This window comes from Polypterus senegalus, chromosome 11 (genome assembly GCF_016835505.1).
Source record: "Polypterus senegalus isolate Bchr_013 chromosome 11, ASM1683550v1, whole genome shotgun sequence".
NCBI classification, from domain to species: domain Eukaryota; kingdom Metazoa; phylum Chordata; class Cladistia; order Polypteriformes; family Polypteridae; genus Polypterus; species Polypterus senegalus.
The window spans coordinates 151,846,475-151,872,068 of record NC_053164.1 but is presented as its reverse complement, the minus strand read 5'-3'; the positions used below and the strand labels follow the sequence as shown (position 1 = coordinate 151,872,068).

General features: G+C 36.8%; 1 protein-coding gene across 7 annotated transcripts in view; it reads left to right on the top strand.

The window, feature by feature from the left end:
• LOC120539626 (oxysterol-binding protein 2-like) overlaps positions 1 to 25,594 on the top strand; it is a 257,524-nt gene that overhangs the window by 20,127 nt on the left and 211,803 nt on the right. For 6 of the 7 annotated variants that reach the window (XM_039769915.1, XM_039769912.1, XM_039769911.1 and 3 more), the window contains one exon: positions 20,075 to 20,283. In XM_039769915.1, the coding sequence (XP_039625849.1) occupies positions 20,088 to 20,283 (196 nt within the window). In that variant the 5' untranslated portion in view covers positions 20,075 to 20,087. Of the gene's footprint in view, positions 1 to 17,014; positions 17,119 to 20,074; positions 20,284 to 25,594 lie in introns of those variants that run through there. The other variant, XM_039769914.1, reaches the window with a different exon arrangement.

Here is a 25,594-nt window from a genome sequence, read left to right as displayed (position 1 = left end):
AGTTCATATGGCAAACATGACTTGAAAATCTTGATATAATTTCTATCTAGTTTACAAATATTCAGTTGCAAATAATTGTAAGGCTTTGTGCAAATGGGTACCAGACTGTCTTTTATCAAGAAGACATGGGTTAATGTGCAAGATTGGTTTCTACTTTAGTGAATACCAATATGGGGATACTGTATTTTATAGAACTAAGATTAAGTATGAACAATTTAAGTAAGCCTCCTATCTTATATTTTGAAATGTTCTTTTAAAATTGGGATAATTTACTATACTGCTTACCAGAGAAACTGTTGTCCAAGATGATCCAGCTAATGAGGAGACACACAGGGGTTCATGAATTATACCCAGCCTACACATCACTAACATATAATATGAAACAGGTAAGCAATAACTAATCCAGTATGATCAGGAAACCCAGATACCAACTGCCAGAATATATCAAAATTGTTCTGTTTCACCTGCTACGTAACTATATGCATAACTTTCCTTTAAAGTTACAGTTAAGAGTATTGTTTTTGTATTATTAGCAAGCAATATCTGTTAGTACAGTGAGTGAATAATATACAAATAAAATATTTTAGTTTCATATTATGCAGAAAGGGCCAAAGACCCCCTTTTCAGTAGTAGGTTTGATTTATTTGTGCCATTTAAAAAGTTTGCTTAGGTCAATCAACAGATCTTTGCACACAGATCCCAGAATATGGCCTGTAAATTATTTTGTATGCTGTCCTTGCATTCTTGGACACTTGCCTGGAGTGTTGTGTCTAAGTAAAGCTTATGGAAGGGTTGGGTGAACAGCTGTCATAGGTCTTATGAACATTTATAATGTAGCATAACATTTTCAAACTTGAATAATAAAAAGGGACTGGAACCTACTTCAGCATCATTGGGTGCATTACAGGGCCACAGGAACCAACTCTTGATGTAGTGACTCTTCCATCCTCTAGCTCAACCATGCACACAGGGCCATACAATGTAAAATCACATAGATGTCCTAACCGAATACAGACAGTTTCTGAGTTGGGATTTGAAGCCTGGACTCTGAAGCGGTGAGACGACCTTGTCAAATACTATACCACTGCAAAAAATATATTCTCCCATAAACTAAATGTATTGTATAAAACAAATTTAACAAAAACAAAAAGTTTATTTGGAAATAAAATTGGTTACAAAAGCTAATTTAATGTAACAGCTCTTAATAATTTTAAAATTCTATTTACTTGTAAAGTGCACATTAGGCACATTCAATTTTTATTTATGGTAACCTTTGAGGTTGATCGTAATAAATCTATGATGCTTGTAAAGCAGGGGTCCCCAACTCCGGTACTGGAGGGCCGCAGTGGCTGCAGGTTTTCATTCTAACCCTTTTCTTAATTAGTGGAATGTTTTTGCTGCTAATTAACTTCTTTTGAATTCATTTTACTTGACTTGTTTTTTAAGATTTGTTTCCCTGAATTTCATTGTTCCTCTGAATTGCTTCATTTCTTTTCTTAAATGCCACCCAAACAGAAATGAAATGTGAAGTTAGTCAACAGAAAACCAACTAAGTCAAACTAAAAGTAAAACTCCAGTTAGTTGCTTAATTACAGTATGTGTCGATTCTTGTTGTTAATTAAACCTGTTCTTTAATTGCATTGCTTGTTGCTGCTCTCATTGTGCAATAGCATACATTTTTGAAATTGTCGATTTTCTCTTTTCTAACAGCACTGTTAAAATGTTTTGGGGACCAAAGCATATCAACACTCCCGAGACTTTCATCTTTCTTTATTTTCAGTTACTGTATGATGGACACAGTTTGCTGGTCAAGTTTTGGCTCATTTTGTATCATAATTATATGACTGATAATTAAAGAAAAAAAAGAAAATTAAGGGTATGAGTCTTTAAGAGCAAGTTAATTAAAGTTAATTCAAAAGGAGTTAATTAGCAGTAAAAACAGGTTACTAATTAAGAAAAGGGTTAGAAATGAAATCCTGCAGCCTCCTTGGCCCTCCAGGACCAGAGTTAGGGACCCCTGCTGTAAAGGATCTGTCTCCTTGCAAACATGTGGTGGATTAAGGAAGTTTTAGTAATATTATTGGATGTGCAGAGTACAATCAAATTCTTATAGGCATGTCAGACCATCGTGCAACACACTACCATGACAAAACAAATGACCTAGACATTTCATGTGGAATTTTCTAATTGCAGCAATCACTTCTAAGATAGACCCATTCTAAATTATAATTTATTGTAACCTTATTAGAAGTGACTTTTATGTTGATTCACATGTGAATTTTTGGATGGCACAAACTGTTGAGGCTTAGCTGTGGCCATGTGTGCTATTGCAGTGTAATGGGGAGGCGAATGATTAGCGAATGCTAATAAATAATTGTTAATTAAGTTGCAGTTGTTTTGGATTCTTCTCACATAGCCTGTAAATCCTTTCTTGTGTAAGGAATAAAATCCAATACATGTAGCATAGATGATGATGTAAGTATCCATCTGTACTAGTCAGGTATGCCCATATTCTAACTCATAAAGCGAGGAGATGGCTTATACATTTGCTGTTAATAATTATCTGTGTATTCCAAGAGATTAATGTCTGATTCGTTGTTTATTTTCCTAAGTTTCCAACTTGTGTCATTTGAACTGGGGATATAATATTTCAAAACTTAATGTCATGTGCTTTTAATATTAAGTAATGGCTGCTTTTAATATCAGGAACTGACAACCTATGTAGGAAGTGTGTTTGGACCTGATATCATCATAATAACAATCTAGTTATCTCATACTGTATGTAAATTTAAATCCTAGGTGCTTATTTGTGTTTTCTGCGTGTATAATTGATAGATGCACTTATTTTTTGATATATGCATTTATCCATCCATCCATCCTCCAACCTGCTATATCCTAACTACAGGGTCACGGGGGTCTGCTGGAGCCAATCCCAGCTAACACAGGGCGCAAGGCAGGAAACAAACCCCGGACAGGGCGCCAGCCCACCACAGGGCAAACACACACCAAGCACACACTAGGGACACTTTAGGATCACTAATCCACCTAACCTGTATGTCTTTGGACTGTGGGAGGAAACTGGAGCACCTGGAGGAAATCCATGCAGACACGGGGAGAACATGCAAAGTCCACGCAGGGAGGACCTGGGAAGCGAACCCAGGTCTCCAAACTGCGAGGCAGCAGCGCTACCTACTGCGGCACCATGCCCACCCATATGCATTTATTCACTTGTACTTTGTAAGCCATTTTAATCGAAAAATCAGTTTAGGATACAATTTAAATTACTTAATGGTAAAGAAAATGAAAATACAGTAGCTGTAATTGAATATAATTTTACTTTGTTACTATGCTTCCTGGAACTGATACAACAAAAAATCAACATTTTTACAAAGTTTTTTTTTTTTTTCATTTAAAAAATGACTGCTTATGAAAGTATTTTTGTAAGATTTATAGGGCATCCTATCCTCATTTCTTTGAAGTAAGAAATGGAATCAACTGAACAAAAATGCTGCTTCAGATACCATAGATAGGGGGATTGCTCTGAATTATTTAGTGAGTGCCAGTATGAAAATAAAATGTAGTGTCTTATGTTCTTTATCCAATACCTTGTTTATAATACTTTGATTTGGTGTCATTACTGTCAGATGTACCTTTAAAAGCTAAGTTGTGTCATCATTTATATTGATATACATTACATTTAATTCCAAGCACACTAATGGTGACAAGATGTTTTATATTTCAGTTCAGTTTAATTTATTACCATTATACCTTTCAGCATAATTAAAAGTAGTCCTGATGTTTAAGAAATAAAGAATAATACAGCAAGAACAATTCAGTACTCGGACACAGACACAATATATTACTAAACAAAACAATGACAATAAATTATAATAATTAATATGAATAAATAAATGTCAAAAATAAACATACACTACGTATCAGACCTAGCAATTAACATAAAGACACAATAAGTAACTGAGCTACAAATGGTCAGTAATACTGAACTGGAAATCAAAATCTAGTAGTAATTTGGGTGCTTATATAATGGAGTCTTGCTCAAAGGTCAAACAGATCATTGTATAGGGTTTCAGGTAGCATTTAATGGTGTGAAGGTAAAAACTGTTTGTATGTTTTCTGGTGTTGCACTGAATGTTAGTGTCACTTCCTGGATTAGAGCTGGCCAAACAGTTTGTCACTGGGGTTTTGGAGACTGTGATGATGGAAAATGCTTTTTTTCCAGGCATCTCTTTTGTTGAATGTGTGAATATGAAGGTAGCCACAGTGATCAACAGGGACATTTTAATCATACACTACTGGTCCTTCAATAGTGCTGCTTTCATAACAGACTGTAATGCAGTTAGCCAGTGTGCACTAGTAGACAAACTGATTTTCCTCAACATTCTCAAAAAGACATGGAGATATAGAGTCTTTCATGCAACATAGGTTGAGTTTGGGCATGATGTCAGATTCTAAGTGACATGAACTGTTAGGAATCCCAAGCTGATAATTCATTTCACAGCAATCTAATTAATGTGAATAAGCACATTTAAGTTTCACAAATTTCATAATCGGTAGTTTGGTTTTCCTGATGTTGAGATACAAATTGCTGTTATTCCACCATTTAGCTTTATTGCCTCCCCGTAGACTGTGTCATCGCTATTGGCAATCATACCTGTTACTGTTGTGTTATCAGCAAATTTGGTGGTAGAATTTCTAATGTGTTTGGAAAGAGGTGAAACAGCAATGGGCTAACCACACAGCTCTGGGGAGCTGCAGTATTCAACTTGAGACTGTTTGATGTGAGGTCTAACTGTCTATGGTGTACCAGTCAGGAACTCCTAGATCTGGTTACATAGGGTGGTATTTAGCCCAAAAGCCCCGTAAATTTACATCTAGCCCCAGGGCGAAGATGGTGTTGAATGCCAAGCAAAAGTCAATAAACAGCCTTCTTACAGCTTTGCTTTTGTGAATTGCTTCTATTGATCTGTTTGCACAATATGCAAAGTGATGCAAGTGTAGTGTTTCTGATATATTTTTGTATGTGCTATGACCAACTGCTTAAATTACTTCATGGTGGATTTTGTGAATCCTGCAAGCCAGTAGCAATCATGTGTTTTGCATGTGCTTGACGCTCATACAGTGGTGGTTGTCTTGACTTAGGAGGTAGACACATATTGAAAATGTCAGAGAGGGTCTTTGCCTGGTGATCAGCACATTGTCTGGGTCAACATCTGAGAATATTCTCTGGACCTTCAAATTTGTAAGGGTTCATTGTCATTGAAGATCTCCTTATTTCATCAGTGAATAGTGTGAGAACACATTCACCTAGCATTGTTTGACTTAAAACCAGCAAGACGTTTGGCTGGAGGGGAGGTTGCTATTTTTCAACTGATATTGCTGTCATAGTGATTGGCACAGCAACCTGAAACATTCACCATGGTTTTTAAGCTTTCAATCTACAGTATATTTTGTAGTTTTTCTTTGCAGTTTTTATGTCTGCTTTGTGTTTATTTATGGATGCTCTGTGCTCAGAGCAGGAATTAAACTTTACTGTTCATCCATTGTTTTTAATTAGGCAAAATCTTTATTTCTCTGGTGGTAACAGTATCATTTATACATTCCTGATGCAACTTCTTGATGATAATGTGTATTTTTTGTGAGTGAAAGTTTATATGGGGAACAGACTGGTGCAGTGCTAGCACTGCTTCTTCCTAAAAAACAAACTGGAGGTCAAGTCCAGAATGAATACTGCTTGTATGTTCTTCCCGTGTCCAAGTGGATTTCCTCTGGTGCTGTGGTTTACTCCCACAGTCCAAAGCCATGCAGCTTAGGTGGATTGGTGTTATTAAATTGGCCCTGGTGTGTGTGTTTGTATGTGTGTGTTCACCCTGTGATAGACTGGCACCCTGTCCAGGGACTTGCTCACAATTCTTGCTGGAATGAGCTCCTTCTAGTCCTAACCTAGGTAAGTGAATTTAAAAATGGATGGATAGTACCCTATGGAGAAAGCCCATTTCAGTTGCTTGTACCTCTGATCACGTACTTTCAGTCATTATGCAAAACTCATGTCCATAGTTGTGGGTAGGGACATAGATTGACTGGTAAATCATGAAGTTTGTCTTCAGGCTAGGCTCTTTCACCACTACAGATTGGTATAGTGACCACATAACTATACTTGCTGCCCCAATGTGTCTGTCGATCTCACCATCCCTTTTCCCCTTTACTCGTGAACAAACCCTGAGGTACTTAAACACCTTCACTTGTGGCAGTAACTCAGAGTGGATGGTTTGTTACCAAGTGTGAAGTAGTGGGGATAAGTACCTCCAAATATGATGTTGTCGTCCTCCGTAAGATAAAGGTGGACTGCCCTCTCATTTTACCAGTCAATCCCAACACTCACCACTGGTCAAGTCCTCAACAATTGCAGCAAATAGTGACTACCATTAACAAATTGGTTATGTTACAAAACACATTTTTTCGGAATTCTGGAAGAGCTAGAATGTGTAATCCCTACAGAATTCGTTGACCACTAAAATCCTCTTAAAACATTATTAAAGAAAAACTGTAAGACTTTGTAAACATTATCTGAAGACCGTCATTATCAAATATAACAAACACTGCAAAAAGATATTGTAATTTCAAGCTAGAGAGAAGGAAGAGATTTTTTTGAGCATGGAAAGACATCTGCATATAATGCTATTAAACAGTGGCTGCGACCATATCTTTCCAACTAGTTGAAAGTTACAAAAATATATACAAGCAGCCCACAGAGGTAAATAAATAATTGCAGAATTCTTCCTAGTAGTTTTAAAACCTAACTAGTGTGGCGGATGGCCGGGACGCCCCATTGACACTGGATCTGGGGGAGCAGCCATGGGGTGCACACTACATCCCCTGAATTAGGTTAATTATTACCTGAAGCACTTCCGGGTGGGCTATAAGAAGAGCCTGCAGCCACTACTCGAAGCGTCAGTCAGGAGGAGGACAAAGCTGCCTGGGAGGAGTGGAGGAGAAGGAAGAGTGATCTTGTGGTGTTTTTCTTTTGGTGTGTTTTTGGGGACTGTGTAGGGCCAGTGGGACACGGGGAAGACATGTCCCATGGCTGAAGACAATAAAATCTTTTTTGTTTATATTACCTGTGTCTCCACTGTCAGTCTCTGTCAGGTTGGCGTCAACAGAGCGCTTATTCCACACTAGGCATCAACCAAAAATGGGAATAGCGAATGGCAGTATGTAAGTGTGCTGATGTACGTATTGCTCACTAATCTGTCATGAGGAAAACATAAGAAATAGCTTTGCTGTCGCCATTTGTGGCCATTACATCCCAGTTTTTCTCCTCTACACCATTATTTTTAACATTACTAGATTGTCACCATTTCTTGATTTTGTTTTTAATTCTGCGATGAACTGGCCAGTAATTGCCTTACTTGCACCCACTGCTTGCTGAAATAGGCCCTAGCATTTTCATGACCCTGCTCTGGATAAGTGGGTTTAGAAAATGGAGGGACGGATGGACTTAATCTAAATCACTCACTTGTTTTTGATCATTACATTTAATAATAATATTTAAAATATCTTGTAATTTTTTCCTCTTTCTCTTTGTGTCCTTTTTCTCTGTTTTTAAAAACTGGAGAAGGAATTGTTTGGATGTAAATAATCAATATGTATCTTAGTTGAATTCCATATAGATATCATATCTATGCATTCCACTATTTTCTGTAGTCTGGTAGTTTTTTCTTTTTATTGTTTTTGTGTGTTTTTTTGGTTAATTTTTTATTCTTTGACTGTGTTATCTGAGTGTCTATTACAGTTAGTGTTTATTATAATTTTAGCAATTTATTAGACACTGTTATTAGAGTAATCCTTGTGTTTTCAGTATGTCATGCATCATGCCATTTCACAGGAAGGGGATTTTGAAGTGTCTCATCTTTGCTTCATCTGGGAAACAAGATGAAGAGGGCAGTGGGAAGGGAGAAAGAAATAGTAATCATTTTTATCATAATCTCTATCAATGTTATAGATATTGTGTAGTTGTTTCCTTGTTTATCAATTACCTATATGTATTTAACCCTTGTCCTCAGAAAATGACACCATGGCAAAACAAAGAAAAGCTTTTCTGTTGTGAGTTAATTAATAATGTCAATATCATAGCACAGAAAACCAGCATTTTTATGTACACAGGAAGTAACTTCCCCAGAACTGATGAGTCTCGCCACATACTGCACATTTAGTAGTAAAGTGCCCTTACAGCTGAAGAGTTCTAAGTTTGAAATTTGGCCTGGTCACATTATATGTAGTGTTTGCACATTCCCCCCATGTCACTATGGGATTTTGTCTGGGCATTCAAGTTTTCTTTTCACATTGGAAAGGTATTTGTTTTATGTCAAGTGACGGTTCTAAATTAAGTCCTAAAATGGTCTAGTTACTTTTCCAGGGTTGGTTCCTGGTCTTACGTCTGATGCTGCTTGGTTAGGCACTGGCTCCCAGTGTCTCTAAACTGCATAAGCATGTTGGAAATTAAACAAATGCACAAATTGTAATAAAGTCATGTGATTTAGGGTAACCTGTTGACTTGATTCTTACAATAAAACAAGGATGGGTAACTCAAGACTTAGACATGATGCTTGTGAAAAAATAATAGTGAAATCCTTAATTACACATATCGATCGCTGTTCTGAAGCGGGTGGCCAGCTGCAGGTTTATTTATTACAAAGAAAAGAGTTGGGTAGGCCAATAAAACAGATATGAAAGTTTAAGAAATGTCTGCACTAACTTTAAATGGATTCAGGTAGCACAAGGTGGTGTGTGCAGCCCAAGCAGTCCTGAAACTTGACAATGTTGATCTTGGTCAACAAGAAAAGTGTCAGGAGTTATTCCTTTCCATTCATAGTTTATACTCTTGGCAGTAAACCTACAGTTGGCTGCACTGCAATTCAGTGAACAATTGTTCCTTTGGCTCAGGTGCCTAAAGGTCAGGGTGTTTAACTGAATAATTTCCACAGTTAGGGCTCAAAAGGACATCACGGCTTGTGCAGTGACTTTTTTGATACTTCGCTTCATCCATATCGACAAGAATATAACACGTGAGAACAAGAGGAAAAAACAACAACAACTGCAACTCTGTGTGACGATGCTCATACCGTATATATATACTGGCGTATATATATGGTTGATAATTTAATGGATGTTAAAAATATTTAAAAAGTTAGTAATAAAGTTTATCATGGCTGGTATGTCAAAGGGGAACACACAAAAAGGGGATATGAGAATTCTGACTACCTCAGTACTTATTCTTCTGTTTTTCAGGATCAAACCAAAGGTGCACAACTCATAATTCTCCAAATAAATAGAGAATACAAGGCTAAGAGGACCAGCATAGCTAGGTAGTTCAGAATGGAGACTGGGGGACCATCTCTTGAGTCTTTATCTACTACATGTGGTACAAAAGGAAGAAAAGCTGTGAAGTCAGTTTACTGACCTTTGGAAAAGACAAAGGATTTCTTTTCTGAGATTGCTTTGTTGAGAACAATCAATAGGTTTTAAGAGGTCACAAATGGTAACAAATTTAAAAACCAATTACAGTATAACACTTCAAACTCACAAAATACAGATACTGTACTGTAATGTACACTATTATATGGTAGGAGACTTTCTACAACACTTACTTTGGGTCTATGATTTATTTTATATACCATTTTTAGCATTCAGTGGGAGTTTTTTTTCAAATGACTGTTCAGGCTCTGTCTGTCTGATGGAATAGCTCAGCTACTTTCCCACCACAGTACCATACCAAAGCACTTTGCTTATTCCATCTTTCATTCTCTGAGCCAAGCATCCTTTTCCCCCCTAACTCAGCCTCCTCCTCGGTTACTGTTTACTTAGGAATCAACTTTATACATTATGCTTTTACTACCTGTGAAATTCTTGATTCACTTCTGGTATCTAGTGGTCGTCCATAATTCCTCATGTCGCTGTACTACTCATGCTGCTTTTTATCCTTACAATGCTCTCTCAGTTGGGGAATTGTCATGCTTTGTGCCCTTTAGCAGTGAGAATGTTTTGTCTTCTCTTGTATTTCCTCCCTGGGTTCACCTTTCTTTCACTTTATCTTAGGCTAGAGGTCCTGGCAACCACGTTCACCACTGTATTGCCTTCCCACAAGTATTGCATGTGCCTCCTAGTGGCACCTGCGTTTTAAAGCTGTAATTTTACAGGACTTTTCTGTATGCTAGTGTAACTTATCACTTGTCTGAAGGCTTGGTGTAGAATTTAACCCTGCTTGCAGCAACCATAAACCAATAATAGGTCAAAGGTAAATGATATCTACCTCTCATTCAACGTAAATGCTGAAGAAGTTCTACAAATTTTAAAAAACCTTAAGCTGAACAAATATAATGCTGTTCTGTAAGCTGAAAGGTAACAATAAATACAATATTAAAATGGCAAAACCATTTTCTTATATGAGTACAAACTATTAATAGTGAATGTATTTCCAAAGAAACAAGCTAGTCAGTGTTAATACTGACAATGATTTCTTGCAGAAAGAATGGATGATGAAGGAGATCTTTATACATTTGTTTATATCATATTTTATTTTCCTTGCATACTCATTATATGAATGAAAAGTACTGTATTAGAAATTTCCAAAAAAAATGTGATTAGTTTTTAAACTGAATTTAAGCATTTATTATATATCCTAAATATTTTTTATTTCAGGCTTTTTCAGATATCATTCCTAGTACTTGTAAATATTCGGGGTTGTCAGTACCATTTGTTCTTAAAGTTTCAGTAATGAACACAAGAAATTCAGCTCCTTATTAATAATGTAATATTCATAAATAGATTAAGACTGAAGGGTCATTTTACACTTTTATTTTAGCTGTGTGTGTTAATTGTAATAACAGGTCTTTCCAGTTTTAGAGAATTATTGCTTTTAGTTTAGCTTATCAACACTTGCAGTAAAGGATTGTGTTTGATAGACTTCACCTTTCTGGGCTAACATCTTGCTGTTTGAGTGCTATTTATTTTCTGTATCCTTTTGCACATAACTCTTCTCCTTGGATCAGTCCTGGAGCTATGCAATAGTATCTTCTGACATTGCAATCTGATCTTCCTACCGTTATCTGAGATTCTGTACTGCCTGACTACATTTCATTGCCTGCTAATAAACTTCTCTCCAGTTTACAACTACTAGTATTTGAAGTGTAAAAAGTTATCAGCCTATAAAAAATGACTTGCAAATAAAACCTCATATTTGAAAGGCAGCTGTTTTGTTTTGTCTTTTTGCTGGCCTTAAAGATTGCTATTGTAACTGTACAACAGGAATAAGGAAAAATCAGTATTTATAAATCTGGTATTGTTGCTGGTCAAATCCATTACTGTCTGAACGGATCCTGCTCCGTTGAGCCCATGAGTAAGGCCCTTAACCTGAAAATTGCTCCAGGGGCACTGTACAATGGCTAACCCTGCACTCTGACTCCAAAAGGTCATTCGAAAAGACATTTTCCACTCTGGAATTAATAAAATATATAAAATCAAAAAAAAAAAAAGATGACTTAATGAGTCTTCACAACATCTCGGTATGCTCACTTCTGTGTTTGTTGGTGCTTCTGGAGCTTACATATTTTTTTTTAATGTGTTCATGAATAAAAGTGTATATCTGACTTGCTTGCTGGGTGAATATGTGTCTATACATAAAAATATCAAGCATTTGCCATGTCTGTTGGCCAGTATTGAAGATGCTAAAAATTTGAAGTTTATATACTTTAAACATTTTTAATGAAATAAAAAATAATGTAATTCTTAAATATTTTTTTACTTTAATTGTGTATTGGAGTATCCTGAATTCTTCCCTCCTTGTGGCTAATTAAAGGATAAGTGGCATTTTTAAAGATACTTTTGAGACAGTATGCCTACCAGAGATTAGCTATTTGGTGTTGATGGGGTGACAGAGATAGACAATTAGAGACAGGCAAAGATTAGGGGGCAAGATTGGACAGAGTCATGATGGCCATTTTAGCCAGGGCAATGGGGGACACCCCACTCTTTCAAAAGATGCTCAGGATTCTTTTATAACCACAAAGAATCAGGACCCCAGTTTTGGGTGTCTTTCAAAGGGTGACGGCAAATTTTACAACACAATGTTACTGTTACTACACTGGGGCATTGGGATCGACACAAACACAACAGGGTAAATGCCCATTAATAGCCTTACAAATACCTCTATCAGAAATAACCTACATTTTTCTGGTTGGATTTCCTTGTGGATTACTTATTCTGAAGTGCTGGTGGTATGGCTGCTGGCAATAATGACATCAATGCTGCTGTATGAAGCACTTGGCACAGTTTTGTGCAGAATATCATTTGTTACAAGCCATAGCAGAATATATCTATTGAAGAAATAGAACTGCAGAGACAAAATTTGATGAATTGTGGATGCACCACTGAAAAATGTCAAAACTCCACCCACAATAGCAGCTATGAACAGACAAGAGAGCAGGAAACATATTCATAGTGCTAATAATCTGTGATAAAATGTATTGCTTCCAGTTTTTTTTTGTTATCACAAGCATATCTCAGAAATGGGAAAGGCACATTTCTTAAATTGAAACCTTTTCTGCTCAAATTGGACATATTCAGTACATTTTAATGCATTTGTTTTATGTTTGGACCTTGGCTCTTTCATTTCCATTTGAAAACTCAAGAGCAGGCTAGGTATTTTTAAAAAATTATAAAAATTAATTCTTCACTTTAAAACACAGTTGTATGTGGCAAAATAATTTATAACATAACTGTAAATAAATTAGTTCAACTTGAAAAATGCCAAACTTTACCAAATCATTTATCTTTATATGCAAGGCTTCAAAGATTTCAAAAAAGTATTTTGCAAAACTGAAAGAAAAATAGCATGTAATATTCTATTGTGAATATAATCACTTTTTAATTAGTTTTGACAAAAGACTCACTTTTGGCAGTCACAAAGTTTTTGTATATATATTGTTGTGAAAGAGAAACCAAATTGAATATATTAATTTCTTATCTTTCAACTTTTGACTAAAAATTAAGTTCAGACAGCCTGCATCATTTCTATAAACTAAGAGTGTTGATATTTGGTGTAATGAACAGGCTGACCTTAGTAAATTGTGGCACATGACATGAGCTGATAGTTGTTTTTATACTGATGGAAAAAAGAAACACAGCACCTATTTAAATGCCATTTTAAGCTTCATTGCTGTTATAACAATAAAGAACTGAGACTAACAGAAAAAGTATAACAAAAACAACATAAAAGCAATATGAATGTGCATATTAACAACGGTTGTCTTATAGTTCTTCAGTATATTGCCAGCCTCTGATATCTACCATTGCTTGACCTATCTAGTGCATGTAGTCAGTGAGCTTCTAAATCTGTAGTTGTGCAGTGTTATCTCCTGCAGAGGGGTCTGACAAAGTTGCCAATTGACAAATTAAGGTTCATGTTTTCAGTTGGTGTTGTCTGGGACATCCCAAAGGTGCTTGTAAGGGTTATCACCATTAGAAAAGGTAGGCCGAATTAGCACCTGCACACTAGCATTCCAACAGGATGGTTCTGACCACATTGAGTGTTTGTGTGGCTTGATATTGTCTGGCTGTAGGGTTAGATGTCTTATGAGTTATGAATAGAGGGCCTCTGATAGGTTTCCCTGCTCTATGGCTAGCAACATGAGACCAGTTGACTATTGTTCTGTCAGTGACTGTACCTGCTGGCAATTTAAACAGTAATACAGATTGCAGACCTGAAATGATTTTCACATTGACCCGTCTGATGTGTCAGTCTTATTTTGTTGTGGAAACTTGAGGACACAGTGGAGTGGTTTTATGCATAATCTGAGATATTTTAGCACATGCCATGACTGTCTGCAGCATGCCTTTGGTCCTGTTCTTTACTTCTGGTGACAATCAGTCAATACAAAGTGCACAGAAAACTGTCACTTTTGTCCTACTGTTAACTAAGCTTTTATATGTGACCTTTTTAATTGTGAACTTATCAGGTATTATTATACCTGGGGCTCATTGGCTAAAAGTGCACATCTTGTATGCATCTGTCAAAATGCCTCACTCTATAACTTTTATTAATGGTCAGAGGGTTAAAAACTAAATAACATTTTTCATGAAAGTACACAAGCTATAACTGTCATTATTTCATTCCAAAAATGTTGCATTTCTTTTTTCCAGTAGTATACTGTATATTATCATTTGTTAAATCATTTCATTGTAAAGAATATTAGTTTAAGGGAAATCCCAACCAATCTTTATTTTATGTAGCACCTTTAGCACCTTTCTGTCGAGAATGCCATCACAAGGTATTTTTCTAGGGATGTTCGCTAGGGATATATATATATATATATTTTTTTTTTTTTTCTCACATAATTAATTGATATTGGCAATTAAACACTGCTTAATGAAAATATTCATGTACTTGTACATTTTAATAATTTTAAATCATTAATTGCACTACAGTTTTTTGCTTTGTATCAACTAAAATGTCTACCATCAAGCACATCCTTGCACTGAGAGTCCTCATGGAGCGCAAACGCGAATATCGGCAGAGTTTCTTTTATCCTTTGTCAATTTTCGTAAAGTGTTTGACTCAGTTGATTGAGCTGCCCTGGGACATCCTGAGACTTCGCGGAATCCCCTCAAGGTTGCTAGATATTCTGACAAGCCTGTACACTGGTACTGTGAATGCTCAGCAGAATGGAGGCAGAACCTCTGTGTTTTTCCCAGTTGATTCTAGGGTTTGTGAGGGGTGTATTCCTCCTCCTACTCTGTTCAATTCTTGCATGGACTGGGTGTTAGGCAAGGTCATGTGGTCCAGCAGCTGTTGGGCATCTGTTGGTGAAGAAAGAATCACTGATCTTGATTTTGCTGATGATGCTGTGATCTTTCCGGAGTCAATGGAGGCTCTGATCAGGTCTCTTGAGAGACTGAGCGAGGAGTCTGAGTGTCTGGACTTGTGAGTGTCCTGGATAAAAACCAAGACCCTGGCCTTTAATGACCACTTAGGCAAAGGCATCGGTAGTTTGTCTATCTCTGGCAAGAGTTGCAACTTTCTCGAGAGGTTTACTTACCTCTACAGTGACATTCAAGTCTCTGATAACTCTTCCTATGAAGTCAGTAGACGGACTGAGAGAGCGTGGGGGATCATGAGGTCGCTGGAAAGGGGTGTGCGGCACTCCCGATATCTATGCAAAAGGACAAAGGTCCAAGTCTTTAGAGTCCTGGTGCTTCCTGTCTTGCTATGTGATTGTGAGACATGGATACTATCCAGTGACCTGAGATGAAGACGGTACTGTGTCTCCTCTTCAGAGAATCCTTGGCTTTGACTTTCTGTCAAATGAGTGGTTGCTCACAGAGTCCCGAATGAGGCACATTTCCTGCATTGTGAGGGAGTGTCAGTTACTGCACTATGGCCTTGTGGCGCGATTCCCACAGGGTGATCCGGCTCTCAGGATCCTCATTGTTGAGGAACTGAGTAGCTGGACCAGGTTAAGGGGACATCCATGTAACACCTGGCTGTGGCAGATAGACGATTATTTCCAGGGCGTGTCTGCTGGGGGGGTTGCCAACCAGGATCCAAAGCTGTTTCATCTTGTGGTGGGTGCAGCACTGTGCAATACCAGTGCATGCTCTCCAACCGGACATGACCTGACCTGTATCGACTAGACATAGGTGCAATTATAAAATATGGATTACCATTTTAATTATGTAGTACTTGTTTCTTACCAAAACCTATGCTTTATGACTAACAACAATACATAATAAACATAGTACAAATCTTAAAAAAAGTCTATTGTTTACTAAACAGAAATTTAAAACTCGTCTTTATCTCACGCTTTTTTCAGTTTATTACTCCACTTTCTGTTAACTTGAAGGATAATATACCAGTCACCTCTCATTCACTGATAAAAGAGACTTCCAACTCGCTGCTCTTTGTTTACACTGCAAGAAGTTTGCTGCAAAAAAAACAAACCAAAAAAAAAAAGATACACTCAATGGCTCAACTACCATAATACCTTTGGTAAAGGAACAGTAGATAGATAGATAGATAGATAGATACTTTATTAATCCCAAGGGGAAATTCACATAATCCAGCAGCAGTATACTGATACAAAGAAACAATATTAAATTAAATTAAAATTAAATTAAATAGTACAACTAAATTACTGTAAAGCTTAGAAAAGCAAGTGATGAAAATATTGTTTTTTGTGATTGTACTTCTTATCGATCACTGATCAAGTCTTTTTTTTGTGAAAATTGGCCAATTTTAATCGGCAGTCTATTGATGGGAGCATTGCTAAATTTTACAAGTACAGATACATAGCATAACTATTTATATGTACAGTATATTTTTACAGTTGGAGCATAAGTAAATTAAGAAACTTACTCAGTCATGCAGTAGGGCAGAGATGGGAACATTACACAACTTCTAGTCACAGGGGATGTCAACCTTCACAACTGCAGTTGTCAGTCTTATCACTGTAACATATCAATCTACAAGATGCTTATGACTTAAGACAAAATCAAACCTAGTTGGAGTGAGTTGTTGGGTTTATCAGAGTGGTGGTCATGGGTGTTTACAGAAACTGCCCCTGACTTGCTAAGATTATGTTAATAAAGTCTATGACTGAAAATCACTGGAAACGTCATGTAATGTAACATGGCCTTTAACCACTCATTTCCCATCCCCAGTTCAATGTTTTAATGAAATTATATAATTCCTAAAAATATTTTTAATTTAATTATTTAAATGTAATTTTATCATGCAACATACAATCCTGGAATACAAATACAGGTAATCTCCAGGTTACGGACAACCGACCTACAACATACGAACGGGGCCGCAGCTGCGACGCATGCGCCTCAGTAACTGCTGCTTCGTCATCTTCGGTTCGGGGACGCTGCAAGCGGTGGCTGGACGGAGGCTGGAGGGGGTCGATTTCGCTGCTCGTGCAGTGCAGTGTCCGTCGGGCGGTTCCCGGTGGCAAGTGGTTTCACTGCCCTGTCCCCCGCTGCAAGTGGTGACCCTGTTGTGGCTGATTGAAGCCATTGATGGTGAACGGGGAGGCGGGGGAGGAGGTAGGGCTGGGCTGGAGGGGGCGAGCATTGTAGTGTGCCTCGGATGGCTGCGTGTTGAATGGGGACGGCGGTGTGGCGGGACACTGCAGGCAGCATACTGTAGTGGAGGTGACTGTGATGTGGGCTTGTGATGAACCGCCCTTCGCTGTACCCAAATATTCTCAATAGCAAGCCTACTTGTACTGTTACACATATAGCAGGAAGTTGTCTCTTGTCAGTACAGGGTGGTCCAGGTCTAATTCTGCGCATCCAGATCGTCTGGATGACTTTCATTTATGCGGAGACGATTCTTCGTGTGGTCAGTTCGCACACTTCTCAATGGTCCGGGAGTTTTTCGGGTGATTTTCTATGTAATAAATTGAGTAAGTTATAGCGTAATGAAAATTGCATAATTAGATCTGGATCACCCTATACATCAGACGTGTTGACGACTGGTGCCAAATCTGCTGTGATAGCGTGTACAGTGCTGTACAGAAGAGCTCATCTTAACCTTTTGTCTTCACCCTTTAAGAATGTCACTGAAACACAAATCCATCACCATTGAAAATAAAGTAGAAATAATAAAAAGGTCATAAAGAGGTGAAACTCCATCATGCATGGGCAGAACACTTGGTTACAGTCAGTCAATAATAGCATTTATTAAAGTAATGTACCTGTTCCGACTTACATACAAGTTCAACTTAAGTACAAACCTACAGTCCCTATCTCGTACGTCACCTGGGGACTGCCTGTATCTTGCATATTTGTCCTAACACAAGACAGAAAGTTATATCAATATTTATCACTAATGTGCTAAGTAACATTTTTAGTTATAAACCTTTTACTCTTATCTTTCATTGGAGTAGAGAATACCATGTTGTTTCATGGGATATGAATAATTGTTTTATTTTTTTTTTTTTGTAACAGATTTTTTCATCCATGCCAGCCTGTCTCACATATTACAATTACAACTTGTTTTTGTATATTGCTTTTCACTGAGTGCAGGCACAGAGTGCTGTGAACAATTCTCAGTTAAAATACAGTGCTGATTATACTAATTACTAAATACAGTGCTAGTATACATACAATACAGAAGAGAAAGTCAAAAACAAAAATAGTCACAGTGCATGTAAATTAGACCCAAATGTAAACAGTAACATCTAAAGATTTGCCAAAGAACTAATGGTGGTTATGACGCAAGAGTTAACACTACTGTCTCATTTCCAGCGACAGATGGAAATCCTTAGCTGATGACAATTCTGTTTGAACCTGCTCTATGAATCTACATGGTCAACCACTTCTAAGCTGTGGCTAAGCTGTTGTTTCTTCATTGACACTTCCACATCACATCACTAACAGTACTTAAAGTTGACCGGGTCAGATCAAGGAGACTGACTTGTGGCAAAGGTGGCAACCTACAGTATGACAGTTCCATGCTTAAAGTCACTGAGCTGTTCAGTATGGCCCATTTCACTGCTAGTGTTCATCAATGGAGCTTGCATGGCTTTATGCCTCTATTAACTGGTGCAGTTGAAACACATGAACTCAATAATTTGGAGGGTTACCTGTCCATATACTTTTGCCATATAATGTATATGCAAATAGCGCATCAGGTAATAGTTAAAAAAATCTGATAGCATGATAACAGAACATTAGTTGAACCACTTAAATTGTATGTTTTCTTAAACATAATTAAAAAAATATGAGAAAATATTTTACTTTTTTCAAACAATATTAATTTTATTTTGTAGCAAAAAACAAATGCAAGCAGACTTGCTTTTTAATTTTTTTTCTTGAGTAGCTGGTTTTAAATTTGAAGTGTAAAAAATAATTTTCTCTGCAGTTAGACATTCAGATGTTCATTCTTTTATCTTTGTGAGCTTAGTTGCAAACTGAACCATAAATGAAAACGAAACATTTAAAATGGCCCACCAAATTTCTGCACCAAGCTCCATGATCTATAGGCTTGTGTTAACTGTCAGTGTCCACAGAAAGTACAACTTGAGAATGTTTTCAAGCATTATGTTAACCTACCAGAAGTGGTGTTTTGTGTGGCAAGATGTTAGTAGCATGCAGAATGTCTTCTCAATGCATTGAAAGTACACAATACTAGATGGTGGACTTCTCACAACTTAGATAATTCATACATTGAGGCAGTAATCCTGACCTGTATCACGGAGATGGAAGTAATAGTGCTTTGTATATCAAAACAATGTATTTGACAGTCAGCATGCTGTGGTTAACATTGACATCAAGCTTGATTGCCAGTGTCTTGTAGCTAGGTAATGAGAAAAGTAAAGGTGATATTCTTAAGTAGTACAGATCTTTACATAATTGTTGGTTTAAAAATTCTCGCTTTGAGTTCCTGGGTACTGTTGCTTTCCCCCAATATTGAAAGATGTGCATATTAGGTTTACTGGAAACTATAGCCTGCTATGATTGCATGCATAAGTGTGCCATGCAAAGGACTGGCCTTGGCCAGGCTTGGCCCAGTGCTTACACGATAGGCTCCTAGACCCTCAAGTGAATAAGTTGATAAATAGATGGATTCAAATTAGTTTTGAAATTTCTAATAGTCTGCGGTGGGTTGGCACCCTGCCCGGGATTGGTTCCTGCCTTGTGCCCTGTGTTAGCTGGGATTGGCTCCAGAAGACCCCCGTGACCCTGTGTTCGGATTCAGCGTGTTGGAAAATGGATGGATTTCTAATAGTTTACAGTGTTTAAATTGATTTTTTTCACTTTTTAGATATACAGTCATTTATCCCCAAAGGAACAAAGGATTTCAGTCGCACTGGAAAAAAATGGAATCTGTAATTTGTAATGGAAATGGAATTTGCAGAAAAAAAATATGCATCATTCTGTCTCTGATAAGAAGTGCTTGTCAGAAGCAATAAAGACATCCAGATGAATTATTTATCATTTTATGCAATATTTTTTGAAACCAAGATAGAATTAATATTGTATTTCTATTATTTAGGACTAAAGCGGAGATGGCCCATACTTGTCGAGGTACCATCAACTTGGCCACAGCCCACATCGATACAGAGGACTCTTGTAACATTGTTCTAACAAGTGGTGGCCGGACATACCACCTGAAGGCAAGTTCAGAGGTCGAGAGGCAGAGATGGGTGACTGGCCTGGAGTTAGCAAAGGCAAAAGCAATTCGAATGATGCACGATCAGTCAGGTAGAGTTCTGAAAATGTGAAAAAAAATTCAAGCATGTAATGCTCTTGAAGAGATGTCTGCTATCTAGACTAGCATTTTTAAATTCCATTTTCTTGTTAGCAGCAATTATTAATTACAGATATATCTTATTTGCAAAAATGATGTAACATTGTAAAGATGAATAAGCTGGGATTAAATTGTGGCTGACAGCTTGCTATATTGACTAGTGTTGATGTGTCACAGCTCCAAAAACCTCTCCTGAAGCTGAGTCAGCAAATAGTTTGCTTGATCTCTACATGTTTGAAATTTCTTTGGGTTTTCTAGTGGGTCAGAAAATGAATGGGATTAGAATTCAGTCTGTAAGAGTGTTAAGCAATATATCAGTAATAACACAGTTCACCAGTGGTGCCTGAGTACTCTGTCCTGTGGTTTATATTAATAGGAATTTTGTGGTGGTAAAAGAGAGTCTTGTAACATAGGAGGTAATGGTTGTTTGTGGGGATTAAAAATAGACTAGGGCCCAGTTGCATGGGTTTGGTCAAAGACTGCAACAGAGATAAGGGAAAAGCATATTAAGCTTTTCATTTGTTGTTAGCCCCACTTTGAATAAATATAATAAGAACATGAACATTTTTATAATCACATGAAAATTAGATGAAAATTGTATGTAAGGCTTGCTGTGCTCAAAACTGCTGTACTTCTGACTTTGCTGGTTAGGGTTATTGTGCTAAGAACAAAACCTACAAAGAAACCATTTATAAAACAATACAGCCTTTGTTTGCCACATGATATGGTGGTTGAAAATGTCTGAAAGACAAGCTCAGAAGCAGTAAGTATGGATGTCACAACTAATACAATAGTTATTTTCAAGATATACATTGTATATTATTCAATTGTCATTTACACTTTACTTATTATAAGTTTGTATTATTATTACACAGACTAGTTAATTAATGTTTTGTGTTTATGTTAACAAAAATGCTTCTAATATTATTAGTAGATTTATGTTTGAAAGATTATTTAATCTAAGATAAATGACTAAGGGCTGAAATGATATTTTCAGATACTGTATTCTTAAAAGTTTGCACTAAATTTGAGATGAGGAAGATTAATTTGTTCATTTTCAGTTTAGGCATGGTACTCTATTAAGATGAATATTCTCAAACTATTGTTTTTATGACAAGCTGAATCTTCATTTGTCCAGCTCTGTGTCCTACAGTATTAGGTAACAAATTAAATAACTCTATGCACAGGGTGGAGTTTTTTTTTTGTGCATTTTGACATGTGCATCTTGGACACACTGGAGATGGTGTGTCCAAAATTAGACAAGTCATGATCAATGCTGTTCATTCTGTCCATGATGGGTTGTCCTGGAGCTCCTTAAGTCAGTGGCTAATTCCACCATTGACAGAGACAACAAAGGCTACTAGAGAGACTTTTAGTTTGTTGGTACATTTGTTCTTCCTATTAAACCTTCCAATATTTGTTTTACATTTTAACAAATGCACCATTTTTGATATTTATGGCTATATTGGGGTTGTTCTAGGTATGGAGAAATACTGTAAGAATGCCCAATTCAGTTACAGTATTTTTAATGTATTTCCCCGTAAAATATCAGACTCAAGTACAAGAAGTTGGCAAGTCATATAACTTATTTAACCAAACTATTTTTCTCAGGTGGCAGCATACCTCTGAAAGTTAATTAAATGGTTTTTCACTCTCAAAAATGATTTCAAAACCAAACAAATGAACATTTACTGAGCATTCATTAGAAATGAAAGTGCTGTGGAGAAACATTAGACTACCTATACAATACTGCACAACTGAATCTTTAGAAAGTGTGCTAATTTTAAATCCCCCAAGTGTGTTTATTTTAATACTGAAGTTTCATTTTTGAGGGGTCTGTGCATATTAACTTTCATTTGTACTACATTGGTATTACAAATCCTCTAGAGGTAAAGTTCAAAACATCGTTTAATTCATTTACTCTGCACATTAGAACAAACGTTATCTCTCTATATATAAGATCCAATGTCTGTCTGTCTGTTTGCTTTTCACAAGAAAACTACTTAACGGATTTAGATTAGGTATTTTTCAATAATTTGCTTGAACATTTCCGTTGATTTTGTGACCTCTGTCATCGCGCTAAGTATCATAGTTCGTTTGCAGGAGTGATATATTTGCTCTAATTTGAGACAGAGGCTGGGGGCTGAGTGGAGGGGGATGCGTGATATCAGGAGTAGGGAGCCAAGCAGGGCCCTCCTCGCTGTCTTGTTTCACTTCCACTGGGGAATGACTAGTAGTATATAAATATATTATGAGACATATTAGCTTAAGCAAGTATACTACCTGAATGAATAGCTTGTATAACCAGCTGTAGCAGCACTATAGATCTTTATCCATCTCTTACATTGTGTTGGAGGATTTTTGACCCACTCCTTCTCAGAAAACTGCTACATTTAATTGAAATTTGAGGGAATGTGTTAATAATATACAACTCTTTTAAGGACCTGTCACACAATGTCAGTATGTCTAGTTTGGCAGCCCTAGAAACAATTCCTATACATTTTGGGAGCTTTTACGTGCATTTTTCTATTATTTACCTATTTTATTATTATTATGGGGAAATTTGTACTGTACTGCCATTTTGAAGGGGTCACATGATATATCGAGTCATCATTCCAAGCCTATTTAAGATGATAGTGCTCTACATTTTACATCAGAAATTGGATCAAATTACGAAGACTAGTCAGAGATTTTAGCAATCATTTTGAAGACCATTTGATGTATATTTTGAGTGTGGTTTTAGTTTAGAGATGTAGTTTTTGATGCTTGTTTCTTTTGCATTTTTAATATTTTCACCCCTAGTTGAAGATTCAGCAGTGTGTGTAAGATCATTATCTCATTACATAATCCTGTTTTAGCCTAATTTTAGCAGTCTGACAGATGACCTCACATGATGGGTTCAGTCAGTGTGAGCCTTCCAAGCCCTGTGGCAGCAATACAACCTCAAATCATCAGCCATGCACTGCCATGCTTCTAGGATCACATGGTAATATGCAATGAATTTTATGGTAGAAATATGGAAATGTATAATATATTCAGGTACAAGCTTTGAAAAACAGTTAAAGTGGCTTAAAGTCAGTATGGGAATACACAGGAGACCCGGAAAAGCAGCATTAATGGTTATACAAGCTTGGCAGTTTTTAGTGACATTAATAAAATACAAAGTAAAGACTAATTTAATCCCATCAACATTTTCGTAATAACTTTTGTGTCTATTTTGATAATAATAACAAGTGGACAGCCTTTTTCTTGGCTGCAGCATACCTTGATTCATTCTCTGTCTCAGAACATGATATAAGGAGGATTTTTAAATAAGTTGATGTCTATAAAGCATCCGGTCCAGATGGAATTTCAAGGCTCATTTTAAAACCATGTAGTACATAAGTAGCTGTCATCTTCAATGAGAAAATTACAGTGGAATATCAGCACTCCTTGCCTGCTTTGAAAATACAACAATTATTGACATGCCTTAAAAAACAAAAGTGATTAGCTTGGACTACCATATACTGGTTGGATTCACTCTTACTGTAATGAAGTGCATTGAGGGACTGTTGCTTAAAGACATTAAACAGTATATTCCAGATACTTATAATAACCTCCAGTTGACAAATTGTCACAACCATTCCATATAGGACATTATATGCCAATGTCCTGTTTATAAACTACTTTTTAGCATTTAGCACTGTTGTACCAGCAAAGCTAACTACCAAACCTTTCATCTTATGATTTCATTTGGACTTCTTAACTGGCAGACCTCAGCATGTGAAGATTGGTAGCATCACATTGTCCATGCTGTCATTCAACAAGGCAGTGTGCTGAGCTCCCTTCTGTATTTTTTGTTCACCTATGCCTGGATGGCCAAATGAAGCTCCAGTCCCATCAGTTAAGTTGCTGGTGGCAACTGATATCTAGCAGTAATGTTACATGTCATAATCTGACCCTTAATGTCAGCAAAACCATGGGACTGGTCATAGACTTCAAGAAATAGAAAGCACATCCCATTCCCATTAAAATCAGAGGGGATATGGCTGAAAGGGTAAGAAGCTTTAAATTGCTTGGAATGGCTATAACCACATTTCAGCTCTTGTTGCAATGGCTCACTAATGCCTCTACTTGCTTCGAGAAAAAAGTGGATTTCTCTTTATGTTCTCTTTAACTTCTGCAAGTGCATAATGGAGTCCATCCTCACTGGTTGCTTACAGCACCATCTCATCTCAGGATTTTAAAGTACTGTCTGTAGTGAGTGGTGAAGGGAGTACAGAATGTTACTGGTGGCACTCAGTTACCTTCTGTTCAGGACATACCTACTGTAACACTCACTGCCTTGGAAATGAAAACAGCATTGATAGAAACCCCAGCCATGCGGCACAGTCACTCTCCTTTCTCCTCACTTTTGTCAAATGGTACAGGACCATTCACATTCATACCAGCAGATTCAGAGACAAGTTCACTCACTCACTCACTCACTCACTTGCTCATTCATCAACAAAAACACTTTTCCATTTAGTTAAAAAGCTGAAATTTGGCAGGGTGGCACATCTAAGTCAATAGGTATTAGCTAAGAAGATAAATCTATCAATATATGTTTAGGGCTAAACCTGTCCATAGAAAAACTAAATACCCCCGAATCTCAAAAAAACCTTGGATTTGACTGAAATTAGAGTTATAGAAAAAAAAATTAGCTGACAAATGTTTTAAATTACTCGATATTTGTTGTTAATAAAACTGTAACAAGTGGAGTATTCTTGGAAAGCCGGATGTGGACCATTATGTTCAAATGTGTGAATACTGTTTCTATACTACTGCATAATACTGCAAGCCAAGTTGTACTTGTTTTATTTTTTTCAAAACTATGTAAAGTACCTGAGTACTGTATAATAGTGTGATGACATGTTGACTTTATTCTCAACATTTCCACTTTAATCTTGACGCTTATGACGAGAATAAAGTCGACATTTCTACTTTATTCTCGCCGTTTATGTCAAGATTAAAGTCAGCATGTTGACTTTATTCTCGTAATTTGTCATTAAAGTAGAACATCGAAAATTAAACTTCATCTTAAAATAATTATTTAATTTACTAGATTTTCTCAAACTCATAAGTTGTGTTAAGTGTTCCCCGAGCCATGTTAATCGCTACGTGCTACTTAAACTGACTTCCTCTTGCTCTAAGAGGAGGCGTAGGCAGCGATAACCACACAGAATAAATTAATTTCATGATATTCCAGCTCTCTGAACATTTAGAATGCTAAGATAAATACTAGAT